Raw genomic sequence first — 15,934 nt, 5'->3', positions numbered from 1 at the left:
TGTTTTCGTTTTGGGTTTGTTTTGTTTTGGTTTTTTTCCTCTTAAACTGCTTGTGGAAACCTACTATGTTTTGAAAACAGACACTTTAATGCCAGCCTTCTGGCCCAAATACCTAAGGCTTTGTGACTCCGGCCTCTGTCTCACGATTATTGTTTCAGGGCCAGGAACATTGTAAAAGTTCTGGTTCAGAAATTGTGCCTAGAGCACGTCAAAGGAAGTCACATCGAGATGGACTGTTCTGACTGTAAATGGAAAGCTTATTTTGCCAGGAGCTGGTCCTGTTTGCACTCCTGGGCTGGCAGGTCTTGAGCCGTCAGCAGCACTGTGGAACCCTACGGGAAAATCTGCACGGACTGCTATTCAAGAGACTTCAGAGGAAGGGGAGATCTTAGTAACTTCAGTTAATTTGGTGACTAGCTAATGAATGTCATAAAACAAGCTGAGGGCTGGAAGATCATATTGAAGTTCCCATTTCTGATGTAATTTTAAAATAATGATATGCAAAGTAATGATGCATTATTGGGAAAAAAAACAACAACAAAAAACAAACAAACAAAACAAAATTTTCTGGGGCTGACTCTTCTTGGAGCGGGATTTAGGAAGATGATACCCATTTACCTGCGCACGTATATACAAAGAGCTGAAACAGATCCATAGCTGTAAAAGCCCTCATAAGAGAGGATCTGTGCAAGCTTCCTCCAGCTGCGATGCCTGTGTGTCCCGGAGGGACGGGGCAGCGCGGACCTTCCCGAGCGGTGGCCGGCCTTGAGCTCCCAGCTGGAGCCCGGTGGGAGCGGGCTCGGCCCTTCACTCGCGGGTTTCCGGCGTGGCCTTGCCCGCCGCGGGAGGGTATTTCGGACCCTTTCCGCAGGGATGGAGGGCCCGCGGCAGCCCGCGCTTCCCCTGCCCCGGGCCGCGGTGTCTCGGCAGGGAGCGGGGGCTCTGCCCGGGCCGGGGGCGCTCCGGGAGGGAGCGGGGCAGCCGCCCGCCCTCTCCGGCACCGGGGGGCGGCGGCTCCGATCCCCTCCCGCCCCGTCCCGCCGGAGCCCCCCGGGGCCACCCGGGGGCGGAGCCGGCCCGGCCCGGCCCCTCCCGCCGCCGCAGTGGCCGCGCAGCCCCGGGGCAGCGGGCGGGGAGCGGAGCCGGGCCGGGCCGGGCTGCTGTGAGCGGGGAGCCGCCGCCGCCGCCGCGGCAGGGGCGGAGCCGGCACCGGGGCATCCTCCCTTGCCCGTCGCCCGGCATCGCCGCGGCGGGCAGCGCGGCGGAGGGTGCTGCCAGCGCCGGCAGGGAGCGGCGGAGCCCCGCCGGGGTGCGCGAAGATGCTGTCCTACAGCGTGCTGGACGCCAACGTGGTGGACGTGGAGAAGCGGAGGAACCCCTCGAAGCACTACGTGAGTGCCGGCGGGACGAGGGGGTGCCCACGTGTGCGGGGGGGACGGGCCGGGCGCGGAGCTGTGCCCGGAGCGCTGCACGGAGAGGTATCCGGAGCCGTGTCCGGTTCCCGGAGCGGAGCACGGAGCCGTGTCCGAGGCCGTGTGCGGAGCCGTCCCTCGCCTCGCTGTGGGCGAGACGCCGGCCCCAGGTGAGGCGCCCGCGGGGCTCCCCTTGGCCGCTTGCTGTGGAGGTGCGGCTCTTCTTCCTCACACTCTTTTCACCCCGTGTGGTTCTTGGCTTTAACGTTGCCATTCTGAAGTTCCCTTCCCCTCGGAAGGTGGATCTTCCCTTCTTCCTCGCTGTTCCCGGGGCAGGACGGGGCGCATCTCCCGGGTCCCCAGGCTGTCCCCGTCCTGGCTGCTCTGTGGGGAGCGGAGCGGGGTCCGGCTGCGGCAGGGTGCTCACAGCGCATCTGTGCTCGTTCTCACCCCTGAGTTACATTCAGACCTTTCTTGAGCGGACAGCCTGTCTGCATGCTTACCAAGGCAGACTCAGCGTCTGGATCTCTTTTATCTCGCTTTCACCTTCTTCCCTTCACACCTTACTGCCAATAGCACAGCTCTAGAGGAGAGTTTTTAACAATTTCCCCGGACTCCTGTGTTGCAGCCTGTCATGTGGAGGTGTCTTTGCCTGAAGGAGTTTGCAGCATAGTCAGTAGCTTTTCCCACTCCACTTAAATAGAGAAGTATCTTTTCTTCTCTCTCTGGCTGTTTTTGGGTTTAGTTGCACCAAATCCTTTAACTGTTTCTCAAGATTCAACATGTATTTTAAAATACAGAAAGTCGGATTTTGTCTACAGAGAAGGTAAATCTTCCAGCTTTGGTAAGGAAAAGCCTGAGGGAGTATTCATCTGGTGTGAAATTGCTCTGAGTGTAGTGTGTTTCCTGGCATTGTGCGTCTGCCAGATTTCTCCAGAGCTGATCAGCAGCTGAATGGATTGTTGAAAAGATAAGGCCAAAGATTGGACTTAAACCTTTATATTAGTGTTGCATATCACCGAGCTTTTTCCTCTGAGGATTAAACCATAATCCAGTTTTAGGCTAGAGGGCACTGTGTTGCTGGGAGATGCAGAGTTGTAACGCCGAAGCTCTCATCTACCGTGGAATTAAGCATCTTGCGCCCAGTTCATAGGACTGGAAGTTTTAGGTCTTATATCCTCTCAGGTTTCAGCTGGACCTGTGTGTTCAGCCTATTATGCACTCACTGCTTCCAGGTGGGACAGGCTTTAGTTTTTGCAGGCTCTGCTGTGGACTGTGGCTGACACAGCTGCAGGGTGTTATCTCACATGGACGGTGGTGGTAATTTAGCATCAGAGAAGTACATCTGCCAAGCACCAAAATATACAAAAGAACTGGTAACAATATCTTCCAAGATATTCCAATTTCTTTCAGTCTCTTGGATTGCTGAGAGAAATTGACACTGTTCATTTCTTGTTTGCTGGAAAATGACCAGAAAGCAAGGATTTAAGCCCTGTGTTTACAGGTTTTGAAAGAAAATATTTCCTGTGTTTACCTGTAAAACACATCTTTTTCCTTGATGATCACTGTCATTCGTTTTAATAAATAGTAACCTAGACTATTTCAAGAAGTTCTCTTTGATGCTTCTAGTGGCAAATTTGTTTCTTTTCTTTCACCCTTCTCACTGTACACCTCTGCTAATATTGTCTTTTATTCCACACCTCCGTGTGTCCAGTTCTCAGCCAAAATCCCACAAACTAAAGGGTTTGTTTGGGTGACTAATGATGTGTCTGCCTTTTGTCCCACTTAGTTTCCATCTGTGGCTGTACAGTATACAGCACATTAGGGTCATCTGGCTTTGGCTGGAGTTAAGTCACTGAGGGTGATCCCACGCTTTCAAGGAATTTAATTCCCTGAGTCTGACCCATTGGCCAGTGTTACTTTGGTTCTGTGCTCTTTTTTTAACATGAAACAACTGTTTTCTTATAAGATTAATATAAACATCACTTAGGATTTAGTTCTCTCCATTGCCTGTGGATAGTTTGGAGAGTGCAAAGCTTTATGCTCTTTGCCCTACGTGGCTTTGAAATATCAAAAAGCTTTTCTATCTCCAGCATCCATAAATGTCTTTGTGCCAAGCCTTCAGGACATGCAGATGTGCCTTGGCATCAGGTTAACGAGGTGTTTCTCTGGTGGATGGTGACCTAAGCGTTGCAGGTGTTTAACATGACTCTCTCTCCTTTTAATTGTGATCTTTCAGGACCATAGTGGAACCTGGAGAGATGAAGGCACACCTTAGGCATTGTGAGCACGTGGAGAGGGCTAAATGTGAGTAGCACAGAAGCCCCTGCACTGCTTGGCTTAGCTGCCAGGAATCATTGCCTGGAGCAGGTGTCTCTCATAACATGAGCACAGCTTTTGTGGCCTTGACTCAAGAAAGTTAAAGAAAGAAGACAGCTTTACATATCCTCTGCTATGATCCTGTGTGTGTGAAAATTCTGAAGAGTTTAATACTTCACTGGAAGTTTAATAGGGCTCTGCCTCTGGGAATGGATTAAAATCTTGGCTCCAGTGCTACTTGATAGGAACCCAGCCAGCTCTCGATACTCTCCTGAGAAATCCTTACTAGGGAAGGAGTCTGCAGTACTTTCCTCTGCATCCCTGTCAGCAGCTGGGTAGCACAACACTACCTGGCTGGCTGGGGGCCCTGGCTGGCAGCATGGGAAAGGATAAACAGAACGGCTGGATCAATAACCACATGCCTCTTGTATGGTCTATAACACAAGCTGCTGCTGCTCTTAGAGCTTTTGACTTTCCAAATTAATATCCTCTTTCTCCGTACTGATGATCTTTTAAAAATTGATTTGCACTTGATAATACTTTTTAAAATGTTAAATCTCCTTGCTTTCTCTCTTCCCTTTTCTTTTATCAAGAGCAATGTCAGGAAGGTCAAGTCTGGGTTTGTTGGAGAGACCCCTGATGCAACAGGGGCCACACATTGGCTGAGCAGTGCTGCAGGGAAGCTGGGTACATTAGGACAGTGCAGTTAATGGTTGAAGGTGCCAGTTAATCATTCTGAAGAGAAAAAGCTGGTAGCAAAATCCAAATCCCTTTTCTGGCCCCTGCTAAGCATTAAACAGTCAGAAACTCTCTTTTCTCAGTTGATGAGGTTTGATCTATTTATGGGGTAGCTTCTCTGGCTTTTGGTCTGAAATTGTGATTGTCTGAATTAAGCATGAAATGATCCCAAACCAGAAGTGCATTCTGTATTTGAAAGGATCCACTGTTGATGCTTACCTCCTTCAGCCATCTGTAGTGGAGCTTAAAGAGGACATCTCCCCTCCCCTCTCTCTGCTCCCAGGTTATCTTTAGGCAGACAGCTTACCCTTTTATCCAGATGTCTGTCTCCTTTAGCAGCCCTGCAGGGAGTCTCTGCCTACCAGATGTGCTTGATCTTGCTCCCAGGGAGATGAGATTGGGTTAGCACCTTCACCTGTTCACTGCTTTCCAGGCCTGGGTGATGGCAAACATTCATTAGAAGCCAGATGAACAGGATCCCCCATCCCCCTCCTACTGCTTGATTTTCTGCTGAGGACTGAGCAGTTACTGATGTGCATTATCTCACCAGACATTTATATGCTTGGGGTCATTTCTGAGGTCTCTTAAGTGCCTGTGTTATCCCAAGGGCAGGGATGGATACATCAGTAGAGATTTTCTCTTTCAGCACTGCTCTACTCCTGTTGCAGTGTGGCTTTGTGTGTTTTTTGACTTTGTCCAGCATAGAAGTAAGGTAAAACACTCTTGGCTTACAAGTGGCTGCTCTGCCTCCTTCCAGTTAGATTGAGGTGCATTGCTGATTTCAGTCATCTAAGATGACTGTATACTGTCCCAGTTCCTCCCCAGGGTAAATGTTTCCTAATGCCACCTCTGAATGCCTCGAGATCTCTTGTAGGAATGTCTCTGCTGCATGGATCTGGTTGCTAACCTCCTCAGGGTACTGGCACTGCTGACTTTTAAGGGATTGAGTTCTGCTGTGTAGGGTTTCAGCACTCAGGAGAATGTCAGTGTGATTGTCACAAATGACCTGTTGTAAAATGTCAGCATGCTTTGAAGAAAAATCTTGTACTGTTAGGGTCAGGCTCTGCTCCTTGTTTCTCGGCTGCTCCTGCTTTTACTGCTCAGACTCGAGCAACTCCAATGCAATCAGGCACCTTCCTGGCTTTATTCTCTGTTGCAATCTGCTGGTTATACAGTGGCCAGCGCTGATGGGGAGAGTCTGGACATGGTTTAGTAGCAAGGATCTTTGTTCCTGCATTAGTGTACCTTGGAGAAGGAATTGCTACCCTGGGAGAAGGAGCTGCATTCCCCCTGCTTGACTCATCAAATGAGTTGTGCAGTGGAACTCGAGGCTGCTTCAATGCAGTCAGGGATCCCAGCAGAACAAGGAGCACTCCCAGTTCTTCCTTCCAGCAGAGCTTTGGGCTGGTAACATTCAGCCAAGAGACAGTGGTATCTAAATTCAACAGTTTGCAAAGCGAATGGCTGTCTCCAGCCTTTGGAATAGATTACCTGTTAATTGAGAGACAAGGTGGTTGTCCTGATTTGTGGTGGTCAAGGCAAGCTGAAATAATCTGGAGGCTTTATGTCACAGCAGGCTGCCTGCACTGGCTCCCCTGTGGTTGAGTGTGCTGGGAGGGCAGCCAAATGGAAGTTCAGGGAAAAGCTTTTAGCAAGTCCCTGAGCTGGGGACAGCATCTCCAAAGCCTCCAAGTTCCATCTTAAAAACAATGAAGATGCTACTATTGACTTTCACTGGGACTTGGTTGCCAGGAAGATGTTATCCTAAGAGACAGCACAAATGCCTTTGGCTGCTGACAGCTGCAAGTGACCTCTGGCTTCACGAGAGCCCTGCCTGGGGCCAGTGTGTGGGTGCTGGAGCCCACTGGTGCAATTCAGCTTGATGGGTTGTGGTCAAAATCACACCAGCTTCGCTGCTTTGAGTTGAAAGAAAGAGGAACTGAGACACCAAATCATGGAGAGAGAGGTGTACAGACATCCTAAGGAAGCAATTGTTGAAATAGGAAAGGGAGCCCAGACTTCCTGCATCCCAGAGCAGCTTGTCTGTTCATCTCACCCACACCCCGAGCCCTTAGAGAGCCAGCTCCAAGGCATTGCCTCCTCCTGTCCCTGCAAGGTAGGAGATGGGCTGTATCCTCACTGGGAACTTGAGGCAAGAAGTTAAGTGGTTCACCCAAAGCCACCTGTGAAATGTGTGTAGCATTTTATGTTATTTTCTTTGGCTTTCAAAGCAGTCTTGCAATTACCTGATAAAAAGTCCACAATCTGAAAAAATACTACTCTAGCATTCAATCATTGTCTTCCTCAAAACCCATTTCCCACTTTATATGGATTAAACAGGAAGAGGGATTCAATGTGACCCTACCTGAGGCAGGAGGTGACGTACAAGCTCTCTAATTTAGTCATTTGGGAGGAAGCAGCTGGACCTTCTAATGTGAAATGGTTTTCCTTTTTTTGATCTTCCTTTTTCGTGCCGTATCCTCTTAACCTGTGCCTGCTCACGCAAAGGGAACCGCTCCCCAGAACCCACGGGGAAGAGCAGGACGGTGAGGGGGGCTGACAGCACCGTGTGTTGGGTGACATCATGAGGCTGAAGGCTTTCATGCAGCCAGAGCAGACACCTCGCCTGGAGTGTGCTGTGTAAATATTGCATGGAGAAGGCAGAGAGCAGCACAGTAGCATACTGTTTGAAAGTGGTGGTGTCCGCTGTTTAATCAGGTAGTGTCAAAGCCAAATGCAGTCAAGTTGATGGAAAAAACCCTCCTAGTAACTTTCCTGGGCTTTGCTTCACACCTCTAGAGAGGCTTTATTGAAATTTTTAGTGAGAAACTTGTAATTATTAAGCTTTTAATGTAGTGCATTTTCCTTTGTCTTGACTTTAAAAGCAAAAATTCAGTCTCCAGGATCTGTTTGTTATTCTCTTCTGGGTGGGGACATCATCACATTTGGGGTGTGGGGGGTAAAGCAAAAGGAAACCAGGTGATTTTCTTCACCTGAAAGGATTATAAAGTGGAATATCTTTCAGCTTAGTTAAGAGTCTTCCCACTTTAGTACTCTCACTCTTTGCTCCACCTTTGAGATAAATATAGAGCAACAATAATAATTTACTCCTTCAAGCTCACATTCACTAGATGTCACTTCTATTCTCGTTGTATGTATTTATAAATGTGGAACAAGGGTTGGAATGCATAAGAGCATTTATTACAAAGCAAGGATGCTTTTGCACTAAAACCTGTGCAGACACACCTGAAAGATGGTGTCAGCTCTGGGCTGCTAAGGATGGGTGATGACGCGCAGGAACAGCCAGGTGGGAGCAGTGAGACAATCTCAACCAGCTGAGCAGGTGATTGTCTGGGCATAGAGTTAACCCAAGCTACTGTCATGTCAGCATTTAGGCCTTGTTGCAAAAAATGGGCCCAGGGAAGGATAATAACCTTTAGATTTGCCTAGGGTGAAGGTAGCGCAAAGAAATACCCTATTCATTGTAGTACCTCTAAGTGCTTGAGTGTGGTGATGGTGTTAATTGGTGCTCTCATGCTTTTTGGTTTTGACAAAGCTCCTTCTTATTCTAGTTTTTGGAAGAAGAGTTCAATGTGCAGGTAACCAACCAAGTCCTTGGACTGGGAGTATTCTCCTTTGTTGGTCAGAATGCACATCCCCAACTTTGTGTCTCCATCACATGTTGCGTTGGTTTGCTGCAGTGTACTCTAAATGTTTTGTAGTAGACACTGACTGCTCTGGGTGTACCATGGCTTCACAAGGAGGCTGTAATTATGTGTTATTATGGCGCAACTTCTTTAGTTTGTTAGAGTTGACTCACTGGATAGAATAAAATATTCATAGACTCTAAGTGTCCATAAATGCGTGTGTGGTCCCACACATACCGTGTTTGAAGCCTGACTGGCAGCAATAATGTTTTGATACGTCGCTGGCACTGTTTCTCTCACCGATGGGGTGTGTTTTGTTTTTCCCATAAACCATGCTGGCTAAATGCAGGGATGCACTGGGCTCTGATGCTCTCAGTAGTCAGCAGCATGGTTTTATAGGCTTGATGCAAACTTGTTTACAAGGAAAACACCCCTATCTCTGTTCATAGGGAGAAACACGCCAAATCTCTACTAAGCATAGCTGTGTTTAAACAGGAGCTCTACGCTGCTATTCTGTCTCCTTTACGGAAGTCTTCCAAGCTGCCCCAGAAATACTGGAAGCATGGCTCTCCACTGTCCAGGACATGCCTATAAATGCAAACTGTAACACTTGAAGCTCATAAATCACCCAGAAAGGTTTGAACAAACATCCAGTGTGATATGCACAGGACGTTGTGCAGTGTGGAATAAGAGCCTTTAACCAGTGTGGCCTTTGGGCTCTCTGGATCTCAGTGTGCTCTGCTGCAAAGCCGACAGGATTTACTCACCCTCTATAAAGTGGGAAGGTGCAGGTGTTACCCCAGGGCTGACTGCTGGCATCAGTTTTGAAAGGCCCAAGTTTCATCCTCCTCTGCCGGCAGGGCTGCCCTGGGCGCAGAGGCTGCGGGCTGGCCACGGTCCGGTCGTTATCCGGAGCTGGGAGCGAGGCCATCGCTTCCCTGACGGTGCTCAGCCCACACCCCAGTGAATGGGATGGGATAAGAGCTATGTTCCCCTCTGAGGAAACGCACATCTAGGAAGCCAGCCATGCTTGACAACTCTGAGCCTGCTCCCCATGGGCTTTCCTCCCTGTCTTGGAGTCGCAGGGTCTGTGGAAGTATTTGAGGTGGAGCAGGGAGTGTGGTCTTTCTGGAGTAGCCCTTGGCAGTAGGCTGCTGCTGGCTGATCTCTCTCTGGTGTCTCTGCTTTCATTACCTGTCAGAAAAGCTCCCTGGCACAGGTGAGATCTTCTTTACAAGCATTCTTGTACCCTCAGGGTCTTGATGCAACAGGGAACATGTCAATTACTGCTTTCCTAACTCTGTGAAGATGAGATTTCTAATTGTTCTCTCAGCATCCTGTGATATTTTCCTTCTCTTTGACTAAGGTTACTTATTATTTATACATTAACTCATGCATGTATTTTTTTTGTGCCTAGAAGGTTATTCCTGATTTTCCCCCCTCCAGGAGGTGCAAGCCTCCCAGTAAACCCTTCTGACCCCAAGCAAAATACTTTGAAAATCGGTTTTAAGCGTTTTTCAATTCCCATGCCCTCCAAATGCTTTGCTGCTTTGAGCTCAGTGTATCTCCTTTGCCTGAAAATTCGATGCTTTGACACCGGCCTCATCTTGAGCAGCCTGAGCTGAGGGATGGTTTTTCCTGTGGTGGATGGCAGAAGAGGCAGCTGAGCTTCTGGTCTTCTGAGGAATCAGGGCAGCTGGCACAGCCCCTGCTAATGCCTAAGTGGGAGGCCTGCAGTTTCCCAGAACTATCACTCCAGCAACTTTCACTGGCATTAAAATCACTTAGAATTTAAAAACAAACAAACAAGGATATATGTGAAGTATTTTTCTGGAAGAAAGCCATGGGGAGCAGATTAAGTGCATGTCCTTCCTCCCATCTCGCAGACATGTCACAGGAAGACAGTTCAGCATTTTCCTCAGTGGGATTAAAACAGGCTCTGGAGCTGGCTTCTGGGATGGGACAGAGGAAAGCCAGCGATAGGAAGGAAGTTCTGTGTGTGTGTTTTATAAATATGTCTATACCAGGTGAAACTGTCTGGAATCCTTGAAGCAGCACTGATGGCAATATGGCTTTTTATTAACAAAAAGGCTGCTTATTTTCAGTCAACAGCAAGATACTGTTAGAGAAGAATAAAAATTGTCTGATTCTAGAGGAACGTCCATGCTGGTTTTCCAGGTCCCAGAAGGTAGCAATCCTGTACCTTATGCATTTTACATGCCCTACATGTCCTTAACAAGGTGGTGGGGGGGGTTGTTTGTTTGTTTTTGTTTTGTTTTTTGGTTGTGGGGTTTGTTTTGTTTTTTTCCCCCTGAATTCAGTTAAGTTTTCCTCTAACCTTTCAGCAAAAAGTGTTTTATAAAGACAACCCAGGATGTTTTACTCAAAAGGAATCTAGTGCAGGAGCCAGCCTCTGGAATACTCTCACTTGAAGCATATGGAGGAGTGTCTTGGCTGTTGCTGTTCAAAAAGAAATTTTATGCTTAAACTTTTGCTGCTGTCTTTGTGGTTGGAGCAGTCTATGTCAAAACTCTGGACTGTTTGGAAAAAGCAGCTTTCCACCTGTTTCTGAGCTGGACAGCTGTAGCTTGCATTTCATCCTTTAATACAGGCATCCCCAGTATAAATAGTTCCATTTAAACTAAAAATATTGTCAGTGAATTTTCCATGGGTAACAACCCTTGGGGAGTGCAGGCATGGTCTGTGAAGGAGAGTCTGTCCATCTGTCCTTAAACCTCCCTCTGTCCTCTGGCTGTAAGGACCAGTGGCCTTTTGACCAGCAAAGGCAATTTGTGTGTGAGGTGCTGATGCCCTGGAGAGATCTCCTGGTTTGAAATAACTGGAGCTCTGGCCCAAGGGAGCAGGGTTGGAGGACTCAGAGCTGGGGATGGGGACATGGCACTGCTGCTCAGCTTCCCTGCTGATGGTGTTGGCCAAACTGCTTGGCTGTGATGGTGTTGGGTTTTCTGCCACCCCTTCAGCTGAAAGACTACATGTGAGTGTCCTGGTGTTGGCCAGGATGACCACTGGGGTTGCTGTTTTACAGAACTCTTCTCTTGTTACGCTGAGGGAGCGTGCAGGTGTTTGGTAGAGATTGGGGTTTTGGTGTGAGATCTTTGTCTGTGTGTACACACACGTGCTTTCCTTTATTTTGTCTTCTGTATTGCTCTGCATTGGAGCAAGAGGAGGGCATGGCCAAAGAAATGAGCGGAAAGGAGAGGTGTGAAATTGGTTCCATTAGAGCTGATGCCACACTCCTGGCCAGACCCTAAGAATACTCTTTTATTCTTCCAATTTTTTCCTCTCCTTCTGGCAAGCTCTAACACTGCCCACAGCATGGGGCTATTTCCCATTGTCTTAATTCTGGAGTTTTATGTGCTCTGCCAAATGCTGTAGTGCTGGACTGAAGAGCATCTTGTGGGCAATACCAGGTCCTTCCTCTGGGGTTTGAGAGTCTGTGGAAGACTGAGAGCATAGCTCTGATGTCTTTACCCCTCCTGAGGAAAGGTGACCCCACACTTTCCCTGTGTGCCAAGGGCTTTGTGGAGCTCTGCCCATCGTGTTATCCCTGCAGTGATTCTGAACCGTCCTGATTCATCTGATATGAGTGAAATTGTTCTCTACCAGGCACTGGCATTTATGGGGTTCCAGGTATCCTTTGCTGGGATCTTATGTGGGGCTAAAACTTCTTGCCTGTTGTCTTACTGTGTGTGAGAGGCGTTGGCTGGGTTGTGATAAAGGCTTTGACTCAGATGAGGGTGAGGGTGCACCTGGCCATGTGATCTGGTTCACAGGTGACTTGAAAAGATCCTAAGGAGTCAAGTCAAGAAATTATGTCCATTCATAGTAAAGGAGAGTTTAGTTAGTCTGACAGTCAAATGTGTGTTTTATCTGCCAGCAGCCTGTCCTGCCTGGCCCTTTATGAACCTTCTGCATCTGGTTAACATGAGCAGATCTGGGTCAAACTTCTATTGCCGAAAGGCCGATATGTTCCCTATTGTACGTTGTGACAGAAAGGGTTAAGCAGAAGGCCGTGGTGGCTTCAGGCAGTAGCACTGCAGTAACTGCTGAGATGACATGGGAACAGCTCTTCAGCTGACGTCCTTGTGAGCCTCTCGGTGACATCAAACTCCTGGACCCTTTCCAGTGGAGTTTGGCCTTGCCCCAGTGACAATAGATGTTAATCTGTTGGCTTGTCAAAAAAACGTGTTAGTGGTTTTTTTTACAGATCCATTTCCAACCCTCAGATTTCCCTGCTAGTAAACACAGCATTATGTCATTGTTTTACCAGGAGCCAAGCACCAAAGCCAATGTTGAAATGCTGTCATCAGCAAGTGTCCATTCACTTTGGGGCTTTATCTGAGTTCCCAGGCTTTTTTCCCACTGTTGCCCATGTTCTGGTCTCAGTGTCCATCGAAAACCTGTGATGGTTTATGAGAAACGTGTAGGGTGTAGCAGCTGTGGGGAGCACTTCCCAATGTATTTGTGTCAGAGGGGGCTCCTGTACCTGATTGCCAAAAATGCCTTGGTTTGTAAACCTTGATCTTCTGGTTATGTCAGCCAAGACAAACTCTTGGATTCTACACTTAAAACAAGGTGAAGGGTTTTGCAGCCCAGCCTTGCTTCTAGTTGATAAAATAATAGCCAAGTCATAGTCACAGGCAAGGTCCTGCCCATGCTAGATCCTGTTTGTTTCAAAACACAATAGCTGAGTTCCTACTAAAAAGACTGGCTGTCAAATTGCTAACATTATAAATTAACTTCCATAGCTTTCAGAAACAACACTCACCACTGATCAAATGAAATCATTTATAACATTCTTGTAGCTCTTGTTCCTTCTTTTGCTTCTAGACTTATTTCCAACTCCTTCTGTGAAGGATATGAAAGAAAAGATTTATAAAGTTATTTTCAGTGGTCAGGTTCTAATCTGCTTAAAACAGACAAGCCTCCCATCCATATCTCTGCTTGGTCTTTCTGGGTCTGGGAACACTCCAGTTTTTCTCATACCAAACCTGTCTGAAATCATATCCCACACCAGCTGAAGTAGTGTAGAAGCAGAGGAAAGAGGAGAGAGAGATTCAGATTGCTCATCTGAATGCAGAGCATAATTTTTTTCTGATACAGGCATGGGTAAGTGATGAACAGGTTCAAGCTCTTGACAAGAATGAGGAATTGCAGCATTCTCAGGTATGAGATGGAATGAAATTAAATTTTATTTATGTAATTAGGTTTTTAACACTTTGTTGACAAGTGATACTAAGACTGAAAGGACAAGTGTTTCAAACAAGGAATTGACAAATTTCTGGGGTAAAGACTGCTATTAAACACTGCAGTCATGTGTTTGGGTCAGAAAGTCTGTTACCTGCCAGCTGTTTAAGGCTAAGCACACTGAGTTCTCTGTGCTCCTGTTAAGCAGTTACCATCTAAGTGTATTAAAAAAGTAATGCTGAGCTTAGGTACAGCTTCATTCTGCCCCAGTCTGCATCTTCTGATGCCTTCCCAGATGTCCCTCAGGTGTATGGCAGTAGCTCAGGCTGCTGGTCTTGCTCTGTGCTGGTCATAGCAGTGAGAGCTGTTGAGTCTTGACCTGATGAATCAGGAAGCACAGTGCATGCTGTGAGGAAGCAACCCTCCCATCATCGCTTCCAGCTCCCTCCTCTGCTCCTTGCGCTTCTTCCTGGGTCCCATCACATGTTTATGGGCTAGTGTTGCACATCTGGGCCTTGGCAGATTGCTTTCTTGGGTCAAGTGGCAGTTTGTTTTGTTTGAGATACCATGTCTGGTATTACTATTAATATATATTCAGGCTTTGCACTTATCTAATGCCTTTCATCCAGGGGTCCCCCAACACTCTGTACATCAGCATCTCTTTGCAAGGTGGGCAGATCAGACAGGGAGATCATTGTTTGCAGCAGTATGTCTGTCTCCTGCAGAAGTGCCTCCTCAGAGCTGTCGTGAGACTCGTGGATAATATGGGATCATGGAGAAAAATGTGTATTTTATGGCTGAAAGTAGTGAGTGGGTCATAGAACTACAAAACACAGACCTGGGACGGATCGAGGTCATTAATGCTGTACAAGAACCTTCAGGGTAGTTGGGTTGGTTAGATTGGAAGCTTCAAATTTCTTCTGATGGCTGGTGACTTCCAGTGCAGACCTTTCATTATTCACAAGCATCCCGTTCTCACACCAGTTTTGTCCTTTTGCATAAACAGGTTTATTTTGTTTGATTTGACCTCCTGTCTCGCTTCTCTCCACTGCTCTCTACAGAATATTCATGTTCCTTCTCAGCCTTCATTCTGCCGAGCTGCTCTGGCCTCCACCCTCCAAGGCAGAGGTCCAACAGCTTTTCCAGCCTCACACTGGTTGCAGTCACTGCGGACTGAGTACGGTGAGCTGCTCAGCCCAGGCAGTGGCAGCAGTTCGGTGTGGGCAGCCGAGCATGTGGTGGGTTATTTGCAGTGCTGGGCACAGCCTTGCTCAGGTTGGCAGGGGCCAGATGCAGCTGCCAAGAGTAAGTTTGACCTTGATGGGGTGTTTTTCCAGATGTAGCCAGGTGTGATTTGGAGCAGATGCGCTCCTGGGCCTGTCCTGTCCATGGGCTGTGTGCTGTCAACAGGAGGGAGGATGCCTATAAGCTGTGGTTCTTTCCCTGTTTCATTTTCCTCCCTTCAGGGAGTTTCAGAGCTAGTCCTGAAGCCTTGCAAGTGACACTCCACTCACAAAAGCAGAGGAGAGAAAATGTGGCATATTATGTTCTCACAGTACCTTTAATGAAGGTAATTTTAAGCAGATGGTGTCTGTTTAGTGTTCTGATAGCGCTGGTTTTCAGCAGGTCTTGGGAATGGAGTGGGAGAGAAGGGCATGGCTTTAGAGGGCAGCAGGTTGCCTGATGACACTCTTGGCAGGGTTGCTGGAGCACTTGGGTGAAGCCCCCTCTCACTTGGACAACCTCTGCACGCCCTGCTTGGGTGAGAGGAGAGGTGGCCTGCGGTTTCTGTCTGAGCTTCAGCAACAGTAAATAATTCCAGACTGACGCTGTGGAAGCGTGCTGTTTTTGTGAAGGGAGGACAAGGGACGAGCCAAACATAACAAGAGCTTCTCAGTGCTTGGGGAAGGGAGCCAGGGTCACATTTGGGGGTAGTGTTGGCAGACACAGAAATGATGTGCCACATCTTAACGTGTATTGGCAGTGATAGCTGGGGCCATTGTCAGCAAGCTCCTTTGTGGGCTGGTTTCTGATGCTGACGAACCAAAAACGATGCTGGGGTGTTTCAGACAAACACTCTTTTCATATCTGCTATTTTTTAATATTTTTGGCATTTGTCTCTGAGGTAAGGAAAAGGCCGTAGCAACCCCTGGGATTTCAGTCCTCGTGAGTCTTAGATGTGAGGTTCTAGATCTGCTGCCATTAAATTTAGTGTCACTTGAAGCTGTCCCCTTTTCAAAGCTGGGTGCTGACTGTATTCCGAAGTACTGAGCTCCTTGTCCAAAGCTGTCCTTGGCCCTGGCTGTTTGGCCAGCTATCCTCCTGGCTGGTGTCTCTCTGTCCCCCTGTGCTGGGGAACGTTCCCAGGACCTGACATGACGATTGCTCAGTGTCCTCTGGCATGCTCAGGACCTGTTTTTTTAACAAATCAGTCCTACAAGATGTGTCACTGAACTAAGAAGGCTTTAGGAGGGCTGCAGCCTATTTCATCAAAGCAGCCTGAGACTCATTTGCCCTTCAGATGTGAACTCTGTCTTAGAGGCTGTTTTCTTTGGGAGACCCAGGAGGGAACATGTTCCCTTATGTTTTAAGGCAGTTTTCACACTGATC

The 15,934-nt window shown here is 47.9% G+C and overlaps 1 protein-coding gene across 4 annotated transcripts in view; it reads left to right on the top strand.

Moving 5' to 3' along the window:
• The first annotated feature begins 1,258 nt into the window (after window positions 1-1,258).
• The window catches only part of SH3PXD2A (SH3 and PX domains 2A), a 248,910-nt gene continuing 234,234 nt past the window's right edge, over window positions 1,259-15,934 (top strand). For all 4 annotated transcript variants that reach the window (XM_040070646.2, XM_040070647.2, XM_040070645.2 and 1 more), the window contains exon 1: window positions 1,259-1,391. In XM_040070646.2, the coding sequence (XP_039926580.1) occupies window positions 1,320-1,391 (72 nt within the window). In that variant the 5' untranslated portion in view covers window positions 1,259-1,319. The remainder of the gene's footprint in view (window positions 1,392-15,934) is intronic.

This window comes from Hirundo rustica, chromosome 8 (genome assembly GCF_015227805.2).
Source record: "Hirundo rustica isolate bHirRus1 chromosome 8, bHirRus1.pri.v3, whole genome shotgun sequence".
NCBI lineage: Eukaryota > Metazoa > Chordata > Aves > Passeriformes > Hirundinidae > Hirundo > Hirundo rustica.
This window is presented reverse-complemented; position numbering and strand designations above follow the sequence as displayed.